At 44.5% G+C, this 18,874-nt stretch overlaps 1 protein-coding gene across 1 annotated transcript in view; it reads left to right on the top strand.

Moving 5' to 3' along the window:
- Positions 1–14,325, top strand: part of T265_11631 (hypothetical protein) — a gene marked incomplete at both ends in the record, with an annotated part of 20,908 nt that extends 6,583 nt beyond the window's left edge. The window contains 3 exons of the mRNA XM_009178336.1: positions 417–524; positions 9,671–9,813; positions 13,695–14,325. Of these exons, the coding sequence (XP_009176600.1) occupies positions 417–524; positions 9,671–9,813; positions 13,695–13,859 (416 nt within the window). The remainder of the gene's footprint in view (positions 1–416; positions 525–9,670; positions 9,814–13,694) is intronic.
- Between the last annotated feature and the right edge of the window lie 4,549 nt (positions 14,326–18,874).

The following is an 18,874-nucleotide window of genomic DNA, read 5'->3' as shown; positions in this document are numbered from 1 at the left end:
GCTCTCGAGCCTAGTACACGAGCCCCTTCCGATGTCCCTGAGACGGTGTAGCATGATAGGTCACGGATGTGCACAAACCGCCAAACCGCGTTGAGGCGTGCGCTCCTTTTGGCAGTTTCTACTGAGTACTCACAATAGATGGGAAACTTTACCTGCTGTTTGGATTTAAGTTGGGATCTATCGTCATCAGGAAACCCTTCCATCAAGTTTTCGGTATCGGGACAAAGTCTCCATTGCTCCGCTGAAATCCCTATAAGTTCATAATTTATGTGTGTGGTGAATTATAATTCCTTACATCTGGATGGTTCCAATGGAGCTAATCGTACGCTTATCAGTGCGGAAACTCTTTTTGTCTTGACAGCTCATTTTTCGGATTATATTTTCATTCCCGGTTACATGTATTGAGCAATTTTCAGTTATTTTTCTCATTTTAGAACGATTTCGAGATCTAAAGTACCTGGATCCGGTTGGAGCCATCCTTATTGGATTTTACATCCTGTACTCCTGGTATCAAATCGGTGCAGGTGTGTGAGTGCTCTTCCAACCATTTGTCGGATACATGGTCTGGTACTGTAATAGGAATGTAGTTAACTGAGTAATAGTTGGTAGCTCCATCTGACCACATTATTTTTCTTTTTGACCTTTAACCCGCGTTCTTGAAATCGTGCCAATGATTGGTATATATCTCATGGCAAAAATAGTGCGTATGGCTGAACGATTTCCTGGTTCTTCGTGATTCAGATATCGTCACCGGGGCAATTATTACCGGCGGGATCGCGTCACGGTTCCGAATCCAGACGGTCTATAAACAGTCGCTTAAGAGAGCTAGAATGTGTGTGTAAATAAACACTCTTCTCGTTTCTCGCTACATTAGATCCGTTGACGGATTGATTGAAGTTGAAGCTGTCGTGATCTACCCTGGTTCGCCGACGAAGATGTCAGGACCCGGTTGGCTGACTTCAAGGCGTTTGCAAGATGTAATGGACCGGAAAGAAACGCACACATCTTGACTGCATCGGGAATACTGCTGGTAGGGCAGCTTTTATACTTGTAAGACGACCACAAGATGTAGCATCGTTGGCAGGCGTGCGTGGTGCTCTGATTGTGTGTGGGGCGAGATGGCCCAGGTGGTTAGAGCGCGAATTTACTGACCGGAAGGTCCGTGGTTCGAACCCGACTTCCACCACTCGCTTTCCACTGTCTAGGCTTGGGCAACCTGGCAGTATCCTAGTCTTCGTGCTTCCTTCGGGTGGCATGGCAGTTAGGCACCGAAAGGGTGCTGCAGCTGAACGATTTATTATTTTTTTGATTGTGTAATCCACTAAGGAACAAGACAGGCAGAGGGCGATGGACTTATTTTATGCTACCTGCTTCAAACCAGAAAGGATCCCGATAATGGATTACGAGCTTCTACCGTATCGCCCATCTGGGACTGCCCTTCAAGGGTGACGTCACGGAAGAAAAGTTGGTTCATAACCGGTCCACAGAGCCTACCGAGTAATCTACAGTATAGAGCACGTGTGGCCACAGCAGTTAGTGTAGAGGCCGATATCGGGCCTGTAGCAATGCTTCCGAGCCACTCCAGTTAATCGCATGGACTGCATTAACTTGAAAGTAAAAATAAAGAAAGTTATAGAAGAAATTGTACACCTGAAGTTCATATTACATCGGAGACTCCTTATACAGTTCAAAATAGAACCAGCAGTGACACTAGGCTTGCCACGGAGTTGACTACTTTACTCAGTTTCATTCGGGCAAGCGTTTTGTCTCCTATTTTTGTTTATAGTGAGACGGGAATAACGATTGCTAGTTCAAATAGGAGTTAACGTAAAGTGGACAATTCTAGGGATAAATGTCCCTTTGCGACTGAGGCCAGGAATCAGTCTGTCAAATAACACTGATCCTAATGGAAAGCCAACCTCAACCGAGGCGGCTAAACTAAGCCAGGCATTCAGTTTTTCAGTTCACAAGCCGTGCATCGAAATGCATTGGTTTCAGCTGCTGCAGTTTTGTTCACCAAGGATAAGGAGAATAAGGGACTGATGGCCACAAATTGAAGGTGATGGCCTAGTCAGTTCGTTGACATCGGTGGGTTCTATTTGTCCGGTGTGACTGTTTGACAGTTACGCAGTGAAGACGATAGCCCCAATGCAGTGCCACACTAACCACTGAGTTCTCATGTCCCATGGTCTTCATCCGGAAGGACGGCATTTATCAACGCGACTCAGTTGACTGGTAAGGTCTGGTAATCCGGATCATGGACCGACTGCCACTGGGTCTCCTCCATCCAAAACAAGTCCTCTAGCATACGATACACATGTCTCAACCAGCGTAACCTGTAGAGTGTGGCCAGTTGAGCTGTCAATGGAGAATGAGCTTTTTCGAAAACCATCTGGCGTACTTTGACATTACCGACTCAGTGTTCCCACTTGACTCGCGCAATGCTTCAGAAGCATCTATGGTCAAACGCGGAGAGCTTTCGAAAGTGCTCCATGCGGCAGCTAGGCCAAATGATAACTGTCAGCCGACTGATGTCATTTGGTATACTGTGGTATGTATACAACAATGTTTAGTGGACTATTTGTTTCCTTCAAGGTCCAACGACCACAGGCTTGGTGACAAAACGGGGCACACCGCTGGTCTCCGTTCAAGATCTATTTTCGGGCAGTCACTAGGAGAATCCCGCGAAATCTGCTCGCTGAGGTGGAGCAGCAACCGCACGTGATGACAGCAGAAGGAAGCGTTCAGAAGACACAAAGGCCTTACGCGTTAACAGTCTTCCGTCTACGTTCAACTTCTATCGACCCCGAAGCATTTAACAGCGTTAGAATCAAGGACGAATTTCCAGTGTCTTTAGCCAGTGTTATATTTACTCTCCTTCATTAGGCTCGAGTCGTCTCATCGATAGACTTGCGTTCAGGATATTGGTAGCTGCCGATGGCCAAGGGCGACAAGCGCAAAACGACATTCTGTTTAAGGGGTTTGAAGTACGGGTTCCTCCGAATGCCTTTCGATTTTTGCAGTGCTCCAGTAACTTTCCAAAGCCTTTTGTTGTGGATATTGGATAAGCTTGAAGGAAGGTATATATGGGGACCACATAGTAGTGTACCCAGAGACAAATAACGGGCTTTGGACGAGGCTTAGAAGAGTTCTGCGGCGAACTGATGAAGCAGGTCTCGGACTCCACAGTTAAAAGGTGTCGGGTTGCTGGAGACATCTAGTTGGAACAGAAGGGATGCAACCACTACCGGAGATTATCATCATGATCAAAGACAGCAACGTCAATTTTAACACTGATGCTTCACTACCGTACAACCATGAGGTTCGTCTAATTATATTTAAAGCCCTTGACTGAAAAGAAGAGGAAGAGGGCGAGAGAGGCGGCTTAGTGCTGGCCTATGTCAAGTATTCTGAGGTGCATAAACCTCCAAGTGCTCAATCAGACAATCTGGAAAGAAACTGATGACAACGATTACTCTCCATTTCTTGCAACGTCTCCAGCCAAGCACGGATGGGGTAACGGGGACCCCATCCTGGAAGATTTACAACACCAACTACACCCAAACTCTTCGTGATCTCTTTCATGCCCCTCCGCCAAGTCATGCGTCGTCTACATCGCGGTTTGCGCCATTCTGAAGGAGGTACGGAGAACAACATTCGTCTCCGTAGACGGTGTTTCGACATGGGGAGCACGTGTCCCAGCCATAGTGGTCGGTGGTGCTGAATGTTTACTCGGATGGAAGTACCTGCCGCTCAACCAAACACCCATTTTCTAATCACCTCGTCACTAAAACGCTGATCCCATCCGAAGCCAGTCACGCTTCTGAAGACGCCCCACACCATCTGTCGGAAGAGGCCATGTCTTGCACCCGTACAAACACAGCCCTTATTGTAGCCTGGTATACACGATCCCTAGTACGATGTCCTTTTGACGCCACAAGTGACGCAAATTCGCAAATGTGATTGGAGCCTTTGATATTGTTGCACTGACTTCATCGGACACACTTCCGTCCACAATCTCCAGTGATTCTCCTCGAATATGGGATATGCTCAGAGACTACACGCTCTGAAGCATGACTTTGCACTTTGTGCAAGGTGCATCCCAAAAGATGGTGTGATGGTGGCCAGTCTATTCAACAGGGCTTGTGCTTCGCCTTGATCTTCAAAGATGAAGGCGATGTCATCTGCGTATTCTAGATCGACAGGACTCCCACCAGCAACAATTTGAACACCGGGGTTTTGAAGACCTTCCAGCGTTCACCTCATTTTATCAATGATCAAGTTGAACAAGAATGGGGAGAGTGGACATCTTTGTCGCACACCACGTTTTGTAGGACAGCTTTTGGAGAGCTCGCCGTACTAACTAACACTGGTTACTACATTCACTGCGATTACCCTTTTTGAAAATGGGCACTACTGTCGATTCACTCCAGTTGTTTGGGACGGTCTCTTTCTCTGAATAGACCAGACAGGTGTTGGCTGAGGAGTTCACCGCCTTCCTTGAGATGAGCAGGTGGAAGATTGTTAGGACCAGCAGCACGATGACGCTTGAATAGGGGAATAAACTCGGACACTTTTGAGACTAAAGGCGGCTCAGTATTCACGGTTCACCTTTCTGTTGAAGGCCAGGATTCTGGATTAAAGATAACAGGTGGCCAGCTGATCATCATCATCCATCATATATATATATACATATATATACATATATATGTATTAAAAGCCCTACAGTAAAAAGAAGAGAAAAAGAGTGGGTGGGGAAGGAAACCTAGTGCTGACCTATGTCAAGCATTCTGAGGTGCCTACACCTTCAACCGCTCAATCAGACAATCTGGAGAGAAACTGACAGCACGAACGCCAATGATATCGATTAGCCGCCATTTCTTGCAACGTCTCCAGACAGACAGACGGGGTCACGGGGACCCACGGAGGTGGACAGCTGAATTGTTGTTCGAAGTACTGTTCCAAGTGGTCCAAACATTTTGCCTTGCTGCATATCAGGGAGCCGTTTCGGCCCGTTTATTTCTCTGACAAGAGTTTTCCGAGCGAACGAATCAAGTGGATCAGCTTGCGAACGTTTACAACATTCTTCCATTCTTCCAGTTTTTGGCCTTTCGAGTCCACCAAGCTTCTCGGTCTGCACGTATACTCAGGTTCATCTAGCGTCGGGCGGAGTTGTGATTGCGTCCAGGAGGAATCTGTCGCCGGGTCTTCAGCAAAGACACGATCATATCAGAGATCCAATGATTGAATGAGGTCCCGGTTTGGAGTAGCGCTTGAGATTTTTTCCCCAATGGCCGTTTATTTCCGACGTCGTACCATCTGACAAGCGTTTGAGGAGCTGGATCCAGTAATTTCGTTTCACTTGTGGGTACACTACCTTCTCAATGGCCAAGTGAGTTGTGGGCGATTTGCGTACACCTGAAAAGCGCAAAGAAAAGCATACAGGTGCATGGGTGGAGTCCACGATGGTATTCCAGAAGGAGCGGCAGGCGGTGATCACACCTCGCCATCGATAGCTGACGGTGATGTGGAATCGGGGCTGGTTTTTGGTGGGCACCCTATTTTCAAGCGATTTTCACTTCCGGAAGTTCGTACTGGAAAGCAACAGTCTGTGATCGGCACACATCTGAAGTAGCCGGTCTCCGTTGTCCGTGCGTCTCGTGTCCAACCCCAGATGACCACCTACCCGGGTTTCAGCAGCGCTTAGTCAACCTACCTGGGCGTTCATATCACCAGCAACCACAACGATATCTGAGCTTTTAGCCTGTTGTAGAAGGGCACGTGGAGCGTCATAGAAACTGTCCTTGGCAGATTCAGAGCTACAGTCAGTTGGGGCGTAAGCAGACACACAAAACAAGGTGCGATAGACCTCACTTCCTCTAGATTTTTTCAGGATTTTGCCAAACGAACCGCGCAGAGGAGACTATTAACAGGTATTCAGTCAAGCAGAGACGCTTTCGCTTGGTCGCGCAATACAACACGCGCCCCAGCATATCCAGCTGCAGCGGCCTCTGCATCACCCGAGGTGAGCCGAAACTTGGAGCAAAGCTAGGGGGTAGTCAGTTCGACCACAGTATTTGCATCCTTGTTTCTGACAGACAATATACATTAATGTAGAGGAGATCCAGCGTACTAGCAAAATCCACCTGTTGACCTGCTTGTTTCGGTGTGCAAACAATGAAGGCAGCTAGATAGACATGCTTTCCGGGTTTGAAAACAGACTTCGAAGTGATTAGGGTTGTGACTGAACTCGGACGTACAGAAGCTGTGGCTGAGTGTGATGCAAGGGAGAAAAACGGTCAATCTTGGTGCTGGGACCTGCACAGAACGTATTCAAATTTGGGTGGGGGCCGTCCGTCCGTCCTCATAAACACTCGGTGTGGTCGAATGTTTAAGCCACTTGTTGACAAGAAAGAATGAAATACTCGACAAGTGAGAGGGTGCGCTCAGTGAGCGCATATGTTCAGGATAAATGGAGAGTGTTTACTGGCCACCAACTTGGATATCTTCACCGGCCACAAACTGTTAACCCGGCTAATAACTGCGAAGCACAACGAGGGTGGCTGGTGTGACGAGTTTACTGCCTCCGAAAATACAATTTCACCATAATACACGTCGGGGCTCGAAGCAACGAGGTGCCACCGACCTTATCACGCCCAAAGTTCGAAAAGATTCGGAGTAATGCACTACCTGTGAAACAACTAACGTCGTCAGGTAGGCAATTCTTGGACACGCAACAAGACAAGCAGACTTTGAGGAGACGACACATTGTTGTAATGACGGCGCTGGGATAAGCCGTACCAACAGCAGAACAAACCGCTAGAAGTGTTTTGGGAGTGTTTTTCTTGATAGTGTAGTGGCTATTTTCGCTTTCCTTACCCAGTGATGAAAGATCAAGTTCCCTAAACCGAACCCCGTAGATTTGACCGTTTGGATATCCTTCAAGTCTGTGCATCCCCATATCCTCTTCAGTCCTGTGGGTTGGCCGAAAAACATGACCGCCTAAATGAAAGACGCCCTAAAATCAGCGATGAAATGAGGATTCTCCAGATGTGATGTTCTCTTACAGATCAATGAAACATTCCACAATACAGGTAGCCTCATTTGACTTGGTTTACCGTCGTTAACTCAGGTATCTGCCGGGTCAGCATACAAGAGTGTTATCATGCGGAGGGTGCGTGTATTTAGAATTGAACACTATTACTTAGGTGATAAAAGAATGAAACTCGACGTTGAGAACATCATACTCGGAAATGGAAACCATTCGCCATTGGAGTGAGGGTTAGGGTAAAGAACTTCAGCCATAATTATATTTTGCGTCCCGGGCAGGGAATATCAGGAAGAAGTGGAATTACCGGTCCTTATCACGTTTCAGAATCCCGACGATGTACCGACACCCATGTCTGGAAGCTAGGGACTGCGTATGAATAGCGTTTTTCCAACTTCCTGGATTCTTCCTGCACTTGGGGCCAGTCATATTCCCTCACGCTCATTCTTTCGACCCTTCTCATCTTAGCCTATCAGAATCCAACTGGGTTTTGAATTCAGGCGCCCTCTTTGTTGTTCTGACAACGCGGCTTGCTCCATAGAGGGCAAACAAACTTATTAACTCACTGGGCTTGAGGAAACAGTTGGTCGTTAAGAACTTATCTTAATATGAGATGTTTAATGGTAATGCATCGTTTAGCAACAAGCATTGTGCGTTTTAAAATTTTCATGAGTTTCTGTTTCATCAACTCACCACATTGGCCTTAAGTGCGAAACGTCTGTGGTACATCGGTATTAGCGAGGTTTTTTCATAGTTACCTTCATAGGCCTTCTTGCCTTCTTGCGCTCAGTTCGTAGGTGGACCTTGTAGCAAAATGTGCTGAGGTGAACATCTGCACCACATTCACCCGTCTTTTGCTTGGTGGATGAATGAACAAAATACGCATATCGATTCATCCCTAATATTTTAGGCTCGATTGAACGCCGATAAAATCGTATAAAAAATCGCGCGATCTTAGAAATAACTTGTCGTACAGCACTCATATAGTCACCGCAATTCTGAATGAAGTTGAAGCGCACAAGACACCCGAGATTTTCATGCTCACATCACTCGCAAGTTTCCGAAATTCCTGTTTTGTCCAACTGTTCACAAGTGTACTTTCGCATCCCACAGGGAAGCCAATGCGCATTACGGCACATGTGTAGCATGGGAATGCAAATCTAATTTCTATTTCAGTGCCACTGAAAACGTCGAATTTATAAAATACAGAGATAGTCACTGTTTCAACACGTCCTTTCAAGAAAGGATCAGGCATAACTAATAATTCCTCAAAAGTCTCCGCTCGCGGTACTATATCCATGCGGACAGGTCGGTTCCTTGCGATACATCTTGGTTATCAGAATATTGTGTAACTCATTTAAGTACATTTTGATAGACTCTTCGCGACTTGCATACCTGTGTCAAATTTGGGACGTGATTGGGTGGCTCTATCTTCCATTCATGTCAGAGTTGGATTCTGTAAATCAATTCAGCCCCTTTGTAATATCCAATTAGACTTGCCGAGCTCCATTGGGTTTAAATCGGAATCACCAGCTAGCAAACAGAACTATATTCGGCTCCTTGCAAACTGTTTGTCTCCTATCAACTACGCACAGATGTTCGGAAGAGTCTGAAGTTCCAAAACTGTTGCATAGTGATAGATGTTCATTCCTACGTGGGGTTATCCGAACGTGATTGCATTATAACTGCATTATCAAACATATTAACTTATTCGGAAAGGACTGGCAGGCGAAATGTACGTTCGCACGTTGAGGTGATTTACCCAGCCTGTTGCAAATAGTCATCTTCTTTGTCATTCAACGTTAGCACGCTCATATTGAAATTCTGTTGTTGTACGGAGTTTTTTTGCTTAAATTAGATTGTTGTCCTTTTGACGCCAAATCATTGACAAAAGCTTGTATTGATCACTCCGCTACCTTTCAATGCGGCCCATGATGGTAATCCGTAGTACGAGTTCCTGCCCGTTTCAAGAAGACAGTATCAGATCGTCCGATGTGATCTTACATGTTCGTTTGCTCCACACAGTATTTACCATCTACGCCTTGGTAGCGAGTGCGTATCAGAACATAACCCAGTTCCTTACATTGTCCCGGTGAAATGCATCCGGCATAGAACGTATCGCATTAAGACATTTGGTACTTGACTACAATTACAAGTTCTCATGCGAAAATCCTTGAAATTTTGTCTGCCCGTACAACAATGCCTGTCCTTCAGATAGATTGCAGTTCTCCAGACAGCGCTGCTGTTGTCAATGCTTTATTATGCTGTCTGTGCTATTCGTGCCGAGTTATGGACCATCCGTATGAGCAGTTGTATCCACTCTCAGTTGAAAACCCCGAATTGTCCATTGGTCAGAATGAATTTAATTCATGGGCTACAATTCACGGTAGCTAGATAGCGTAACGCGAATGTTTTGTCAGGGGAGTTGTGTTACGTTAGAACCGTCCAGAATGTTCCTAAGTGATGAGCGTCCTCCTCTCAAATTTGTCTTCGATATGACTAACTGTTGTAAACATCAGTAATACTTTGTAAGGCTATTTCACCTAACAGATTGTTTGTGTGCTGTTACACGTTACCTTTTTTCGTCTCAATCAACCACGGTCTACTCCTTTTTATCGGCAGAACAAACCCGCAACCTGGCTGGACACACAGCAGATCCCAGATTTATTCAGAAAATCGCTTTTGTCAGTCTGAACCACCACGCAGCGATTGAACGGTTGGATACTATCCGGGCTTTCCATTTCGGCTCACATTTTCTTGTAGAGGTAAGCTCACAGAAATATTCAATATGCACTGCGGATAGAGACTGAATGACTTTTTCAAACTCTTTTCTCATCTGTGTTTCGCAGATTTTTTGTAGTTCATGAAACACAGTAGTGTTCCTCAACAGGCTAAATCCAAAAACCACAAATTCCCGGAGTAGGACCGTTTCAGCCCTGTTTCTTGGGCTTTTACACGAAGACACCAACCCCGAATAACCTCGTGACAGTTAGGTCTCATTTCGAGCTAACCAGGAGGCAACTGGCGTGATTTTTATCTCTGGGTACATAATTGCAGCAGTTATCCTTCTCTGAATACCACATGAGGGTTTCAAACAAACTAATATCCTCTGGACAGGTATTCAAGTAAATAAAGGTCTCAATAGGCCAACCGAGTGTGTTCCTTTGTGAGCTTAGCTCTACAGAATGGAACAGGCATATTGGATAGGAAACAAACATACATCGGCAGATGCAGATCCCCAGGGAGCCCCCATCAACGCCAGTGTTCATAAACTAAAATCGTAATCCATCATCGTGGATATACTGTTGAGTACTTAGGTATCAAAAAATTCGTTTCACAAGGTCTCACGTTGCACTACATCGATGCTGCGGAAGTTAGTCAACACCCTTCAAAAGAACAGTTTATTGGTCTCTGAATGTCCGTTCGACAATTGAGTCTGTCATACAAGACTTCATTACAAAATATTACACTTAGTTGGTCTCTGCCCTGCGGAGGAGTGCAACCGTATTTTGGCAGGGACGTTTACCGAGGAAGAAAAATTAGCTGTTCTGTTGACCAGTGGGACCTCGGCAGAATGTAGAAAACTAAACGTCCAAAGTTCCTGCAAAGCTGAAAAATCATATCTGTCGTGTATCACTACTGTGGACCCCGATGGACAGACTGCTACAAGGAGAGACCCTTCTGAAGATGAAATCGCAAAGACCCGATCCACTTAAAACTCCTTAGAAGCGACTATCTTAGGAAGGTGGGCTTTTTGAAGAGGTGTATCTTGGTCTGTCCCTCCAAAGGAAGAAGACCACAGCAAGGTGTACGAAACACTACAGCATCCTGATTTTCGACTAAGGACACTAAATTTTAAACACATCAACCAACGCATTTCTCTGCTGATTTTTTTAAAATTTGGTTTTCCGCACGCTTTGCTCGTACGATCTCATTGGTGCGTTTGTACGGTACGAAACTTAACTGTGGACGTTTCAGTGCTACAGTTAATGAATTAATGGCCCTGTGCTTAATTTGGAAGTTGTGTTACTCATGGATATAACTGGTGCCCCTCTTATTCTACGAATGATGTGCTGAATGATGCTCGTGGTTTGCGCAAAATCAGTTCACTCATTAATTGTGTTGATTATTGTTATCTATGCCTGATACAACTTCTATGAGCGACGACATGAAGAACGAAGCTGACCGTACTTTAAACGGTTTTTCCATATACCCGCGATTTCATTGCCAAACTGTCGGTGAAAGCAAAACACATGTCCTTAGGTTGAGGGAGTTCTCTTGTTCGGATTTAATCTTCAGACCTGTCATGAAGCGTTGATCGTACCCTGATGTTAGCCTTACTGAGGCCGAGGTCCATTTGTGTGAGTTGGGGTTTAGTTGAGCAAGCCCGTTTTTCCTTCGTCGAGGTGAATCCCTCCCATTTCAGTTGTTCTCCTTGAGCGTTTTTCCTGCAACAGTTCAGTTCAGCTGTAAGTCACAAGCATGTATAGTGGTTACGATTGTCATGGTTTCAGTTTCACAGTTATGTAAACGACAGACACCAAAGACGATATCTTCTGTAAAACAATGCTCTTGGTAAACAGTCGTAACATATAATGCAAACGCCTGAGATTCCGTCATTCGCACTTTATGGCAATTTATGTGTTACGTGAACGATATCTGCTGTGCGATTATATAGTTTATTAGCTATCACCCCAGTATCCCACAAATACGATCCTAGGCCAGTGCGTTAGTTGTCAGCGGTTGATGAAAGTAATTTATTTTTTCAGTAGCCTCATAGAATGGGGTGAAGTTATTGTCACTACCGGCTGGTTTGTTTGTAAAGGTGATTTTGGTTTTCTTTCACCCATTCTAGTAAAATCACTATGCAATTCGCAGGTGCAAAAGACAGATGAGCCTAGTGTGCATACTTCTCCGAATCATCTACATCTTTGTACTTTTGTGGGATATGATCCTCAAATGGCGCTCATTATCTTTGTGTTACCAGTTTGGGGTAAGTTCGGTCCAACTAATCTCAGTGGCAGGTAGAGAGGATTCAGTTGTGTCAGCCATAAAGCTGGGGAGAAAAACTCAGCCGTCGACATCCTGAATCAATTTGGGCTTTGTTCCGGGACCACGCTTGTGACTTTTGTCTCAATATTTGACCCGTCGGAGACCTACTGAAACAGTGAATAATGTGAATGCGAGATTCGCCGTGGTTGGAGGACAAATCGACGTATTCTGGTGGCCTATGGCCTCACTCGAAGTGGTATAGGCCATAGCATGTTCCTTGAGCACGTACCTGCTCCATCAGGTATTTGAGATACTCTGAGGATCATTAGCGATGTAGAGTGGGTTGTAGCGTTACTGCGTCGGGCTACAGCCCAAGCATCGTTATATGGGTTAGACCTGCGTATTAGCCATGAAGTGACCCCAGTACCCACTTTGTTTCTTTGGTGAACAACCGGTTGGGACGAGCGATTGCACGTTGAAGATATTTCGAAATATTGAGGTCTTAGCTCGTTGGTTGCGTTTACTGGATCATGTGCTTATCTTGTTAGCACGATGGAGCTTAAGAATGAGTAGCTCTTCGTTCAAGTAGTTGTTGTAGTGCTACAATGCTATTGTAAGGGTTGCTGGCAATTGATGTAACCCGTCTTGGGTCTCCGTACACTAGAAGTGTTGCGTTAGGTGGTATTACCTTCATTTCTGCAGTTCCGATTTCGTAAGCGCTTATCATCCGCGTGGTCAGGTAGTCGCAGCTGAACAATTGTGGATCCGCAGATATTGGTAGTGATTTTCCATGATTTTATCGATCATGAAGTTGGGGGAAACGGGAGTGGTGACGATATGGCTTAGCTCTATTACGTGTGGTACATTCTGTTGGAAGCCTTCGCTAGGCCTTCATAAGGCACGTGACGCTCCGTAGAATGCCTTTTGAAGACTGAACTTTAGTTCGAGCGCCTCTGTCTTGCATTCTCATTATTGTCTGTCCAGGTCCAGGTAAAGAAAAGCGGTTATCATTGGAAGTTGAAACCAGTCATCCGCTTCCAATATGTAAATGTACGGTTTTCATTCCTCTTGGGACAAATACCAACCTAATTGAGTTCGTCTCCGGAGGATATCACAACCACCAAGCTGATACGGCGACCAATTTCTGGTAAAATTCGCGTGTCTTTTAAAGACAAAATGGATGTAATGCCTTGATAAATACACTTATTTGCATCTCAACTGGGTTTCTAAGGGAGACTTGAATCTCTTGTTTATTAGGTGAAGTCCCCTCGTTGCGAAAGTACTTCCTCTTCATGCCAAACTAATTTTTCGCTTTGTCTGCTCACCTTCCACTTTCCTGGTTTGGTTGAACTCCAAGAAACAAGGAGTCAGATACAACGTGTATTTATTTCATAGCAATTCACCACATTAGCGTCAATACTCAGTTTTGCAGTTCAGGACCCGAACCATTTTACATACCATTCGCTTTCCAAAGCATGAGGTGCTGCAGCTTTTGTAGCAGAGTCACGCTAATGCTGCTACCATCTTAACCATATTGGGTGGTACATCTGTGAAACAGAGTTGTCTTCTCATGTGCTTGATAAACTCATCCAAAGTATGTTTTTATGGCGTCATCTTCCCTATATTCACCACATGTTTTTTCTACCTACTTCAGGTGGATATTGTTTTGCCGATGGGGATGCGCCTGAAGGAAGCACACGATATTGGAGAAACGTTGCAGAAAAAGCTTGAGAGAGTGGAACACGTGGAACGTGCTTTTGTACATTTGGACTATGAGTTTTCTCACCATCCAGAAAGCGAGCACAAGATCGCCAACTAGTTGCTAACGTCGCTCCTCTAAAACTACAAAAATCACCACAGAGACGCGTTGTCTGTTCATTTGACATTTGTTTATTGTTTATTCCTTTTGATCTCATTGTGGTCGCACTCAGCGCCTATGAATTACCTTTTCCCCCACTTTTCGGGCAGAATCTCTTGTTGAATTGTCAGCCTGATGATATCAATTATGTACATCAGTCTCTGAGCTTTCAATTTTCGAGTTTCAAATTTTGCTGATCCCATTGTTTCTGAGTATATCGTAGGGCGACACAACGATTACTATGCATGCCAAGCTAAAAAACATTCTCCCGTGGTAGTTAATCAGATGGCTGCTGATCTGTTTGCTGAGCTTGGTAATTGACTTTCACATACGTTTCCTCACCATTCAATAAGACTACCACTACGCTGCTGGGTGCTCTGCTTTTGAGTTTCACATTTCTGCAGTAACTGGTCGTTATGGCCTCTTGATTCTCTTTCAGTGATTGGACTTCCGTTCAAAGGTGGACATTTTCCCATAGCCTATGAGTACGAAGAAAGTAGGAAGGTATAAAAATCATTGCGTAGAAAATTCCTAGTTTCGTATCTGGAAAGAAAGTTGATGTGAAACGAAAGTGAGACTATTTCAAAAGTTGCACCTTACCGTTCGGATATTAATCAGTACCATGTAGTCTCGTTGAGCGGAGAATGATTGCTTCGAAAACGGTGTCACTGAGGCCCCTTCAGAAATATTTTTGATCAGCGTGATGCAGCGATTGTTTCCCGGTTGCCATTCGTTTCAAGCTAGGCGATAGCTGACAGTGATAGTTAAAATCATACCTGCGATATCCTCCGTCATGTGTTAAACGTCCCTTCTGCTAACAGAAATGCGTAACAAATTAGCGTCGACAAACAAACCTTCGATACAACTCTAAGTTGGGGTGTTTTTCGGTGAATTTCGACCAAGCTCAGCACACTGGATCGAAATTTAAGCCGGATGCAAGTGGTCACAGTGTAAACCAACACACTAATTGGTGAATCTTCGCACATCTTTGCTCAGAAATTTACTCCGATGTACACCACTTTATCTTTGAAAAAGTATGGGCATTATCCCAGTAAGATTTTTCTCTGTTTGCACGTATATATTCAACGTAGTTAGCCTTATCAAACGGGATCAAGTAATCCTATACGTTGTTGAAGCACCTTCTTGGGATTGACTGAAATAAAAACAAGCCAAATTATGCATTCATCTGCATACCAATTCAGTTCTGAAGGGGAATTTTCCTGGAACCCAGCTAAATCTCTTGTTTTTGGTGTTCTTAGGTCCCAAGAAGTGCCAAAACGGTCGGGGGCTGTCGAAGAGTCTATGAGTAGAGTACTGAGTCCATACAAACATCAAGTTTTCTTGTGAATAATTTGTTTGCCATCACACTAGATCAGACGCATGCGAATTAAGACGACATTATCACAACAAAATTTGAACCGAAAATTGTTGCAGCTGTAAAACTCATGCTTCCAGCTAATAGTCCAAGTCCTGAACGGTTCACAATACGTGCAGTTTACCGCTTGATTTGGATTATCTTTGAAATCTTTGTGAGTGGAACGGACGCATGCCATTCTCGAATGATATCGGGGCATTCTTCAATGCAGTTGTCACTAACCGTTCAAATAATGGTACGAAGCTTAGTCCTCGACATGGAAATTCATTTGTTCATCTGAAACTTGTCACATACTTGGCCCTCTTTGGGTCCCCACAATCTTATCACGATATCTCAACATGAAACTATCTTAGAACTCCGTCGGCTATAACGGGTAATTCAACACGAGGAGTTGGTAGACATTAAGACGCCTGGAGTTTATTTCTTAACTCCTTTTTGCGCTGCCGTTTTTCTGTAAGAGTTTTCTGTCTGTGACCAGCAGAAGCAAACTACAAGTTGCCCTTGATTGGGAGGATTAAAAAGAGATCTTGTTTTTAATTGGTCGTGGACGTCATTTCCATCGACAAAATTCCCCCAAAATGTAAACTAATTAAATATCTATTCACAAGCGCAGTGCTCAATCGTTTTCATGCGTTATCTACCCTGGGTACACAAACGTTACCACTCTGCAGCTGTCGATTCAGTTTTACCCGTTAGTAATATGGCTTGCCAGCTGCTCAGTTAGATGGTGACTCAGTAACATTCATGATCGACTGTCCTGCGGTAGTTGATAGTTTACCAATAAGCTAATTCGACTGAATATACTCAGATAGTTGAGAGCACGTGCGTTGCAGTAGCATGATTTCGATATGTCCTCGTCGGAGGAAGTGCCACGAAGACGATGAGGTGAAGCGTTTTCTTTGACTCATGTTCAGATTTCCGCACAGTATTGTACCGATGCAATCCCCTTACTCTAAACGCCTTCAATCACCCTACCAAGTTTTCGTAGAGATCTTACAGAGTGGATTGTATCAAAAGTGTTAGGCGGAACTCCATACGGATCCCTCTTTACCGCTCGCATTCAGGTGCTGCTGCCGAGAAGTCCATCCCACGGAAGATTGGCCAAGAATTCGGGACGCTTGCCGGTCCGGCATCAAGACGAGATCTCATTGGTCGAAAGTCTGGACCCAACAGCCAAGCATGACCCAGTATTGGCCGAATACCGGTTGTCAATGGCACGTCCAGAACGCGTCAGAATTTCCAGAAAGTTATGACTGCCTACCCTATATATATATATNTATATATATATATATATATACATGAAGCATGACTCCGTTTTGGGTGTTAATATACCTTGTGCACCCTTGGTGGTTGTTTTGACGTGAACGCTAGCTTGAGAGACCCCAACCGATAACTAATCGGAGAAAAATACCGTTGCTACAAAAAGTGAAATCACGTTTGATAATTTTAAAATTAAAAGGTGCATACGAATATAGTAATAGACCTTTTTATTCAAGTTTCAGTTTGTATTAACATCGCAGTCAGTCGCTTTGAAGTTGTTTGACTGTGACGATTCGTGTGCATTGCTGTGATTGCCGAGTGGTGTGTCGTTCTATTGGGTCATGTGGCTGGTAGCAGTAATGCATGGATGGGGCGATTGTTTTATTCTTGGGGATATAGTTGTGTCATCTTTCTTAACAGGTTCGCAAGTAATAGAGGGATGATCAGTATTTTGAAGCACCTAGTGTGGAACGGCTTAATACTTCGCTAAAAAACGGAATTAATTTCTATGCTGTTTCATTCTTGTTGAGATTCCCCAACAAGAACTAGCTTACGAATCTGTAAGGGGACTGTGATTCACGAATACTCCACCAAAGTTTTATCGCTTATTCGTGCGGCTACCGTTATTCATATATTCACATTTTTCACGAAATTAATCATCTGAAAAAGAGAGTGCTATCATTCACAGGTTAAGATTTATTCGAGGCGCACTCTGAAAAATCCATGCACATCTAGGGACTGCAACCCTATGTAGGAGCTAACTCCATGTTAAGAAGCACACCTTTTAGTTCTAAGCATCGGGGACTGACTGAGGTTGCTACTCTGCGGTTAACGGACAGGTCATCTTTATTATTGGTTCAGCAATGAAGTCTTTTCACGGATCTGATCCAGTTAATCTACTGTCCTGAATCAGCGGATACTGATGCATTGGACGTTTCTCATCGATTCACAAAAATCCGTCAGTCAGAGACGAACGCCATTCTCGCCACACTGAAACACTTAGCACTGATTGTGGCCGTGCGTGCTTATATTGCTTTTTTCCTGATATCGAAGACCATCGTATAGAAACTGAACCTTGCTGTAGCATGGCGGTTTGTGCATTTTTGTGGTTCATTGAGTTGTGTTGTGGAGTACTGTAGTGCTCAAATCCTCTTATACTGAGTGAGCCGATTGTTTATGTCTCACTCATGTAGGCCGCTTGTCGCCAAGGTTATCGGTTGGGACGTGTATGGCTACTTGTTCCCTGAAGGCTAGATCACATGCATCATCGCTGCTTTGCGATCAAATACTTGAGCCATGTGATCCGACTGAAGTTTTTTGTCGCCCTTTCTGAGTCTGGGTCCCTTGATCACATCTGTCTCCATGTGCAATCCTGAATCACACGGGTAGTTTATCGCCTCACTGGCTGTCGTGTTGTCTTGTCACTCTCCATACTGCATACAACAGGGTGGACAGACAAAATCGGACTACTACATCCCCTCCTCTTTCAACTGTTTGTTCGTATTCCTTATCTCACCACATCCGTTTGCCTTGCTTCACTTCCAGCTTAGATAGCCATACGTCGCTCAACCACCACAGACATACTCTACAGTCAGCCTTCATATTTAAAGTGCGGTTGAAAGTTTTGACCATACTTGAGGCCATTCTTGCCGGACTGTTTGGTTTCCCTCATAGGTAATTCCTGTTTGAAACAAGGATAGGAGACAAAAGTCCAGTTGCCATTAAATAGCCATCTAATTATGATCGAATCTGAAAATTCTCGCTGTACTACACCGATTGGGAATTAAGACGAATGATAAACCACGCAGATGGTGCACACAAAAAGAGTTATTACCAGTCCCGTAGATTACTAAAGCAATCTCTCTGACACTGGGTGGCCGCCGCACATTGTGTTTCTAGGAGCGAACAGCGTCAAGCTCGGGTGACGAAGAATGGTCCTCCAAATTTGCTTTCTTAAGGGAGATCGCTTCCAACATAGAGCGGTTTAGTTCAGTTTGATCCGAGTTCCAAAATTTCTGAAAAGCACACCCCCAAATGCCTCCGAGACGCAGGTACTCATTTTACCAAATAACAGTGTGTGAAACTTGCAAGCTGAAATTTCCCACAATCCGATGATAAGAATGTAGGAAGTAGTCAACCTGGATATCGAGGTGGCGGAGATATAGAACCACGAGTTCCTTCTTTATTACACACATTCCATGCACTCACTGAACTCTGAAGACTACTTTAGGGGATGGAGAATAGGCTGAAATCCTTAACATAAAATCGCTCTGGATCAGCAGAAGTGACTGCATTTACGGCAACTTTGTTTCGAAGACAAAGGAATTGGACAAAACTCTGA

Source organism: Opisthorchis viverrini (genome assembly GCF_000715545.1).
Source record: "Opisthorchis viverrini unplaced genomic scaffold opera_v5_548, whole genome shotgun sequence".
In the NCBI taxonomy this organism is placed as follows: Eukaryota; Metazoa; Platyhelminthes; class Trematoda; order Opisthorchiida; family Opisthorchiidae; genus Opisthorchis; species Opisthorchis viverrini.
The sequence above is the reverse complement of the archived record's forward strand: the minus strand, read 5'-3'. Positions and strand labels throughout refer to the sequence as shown.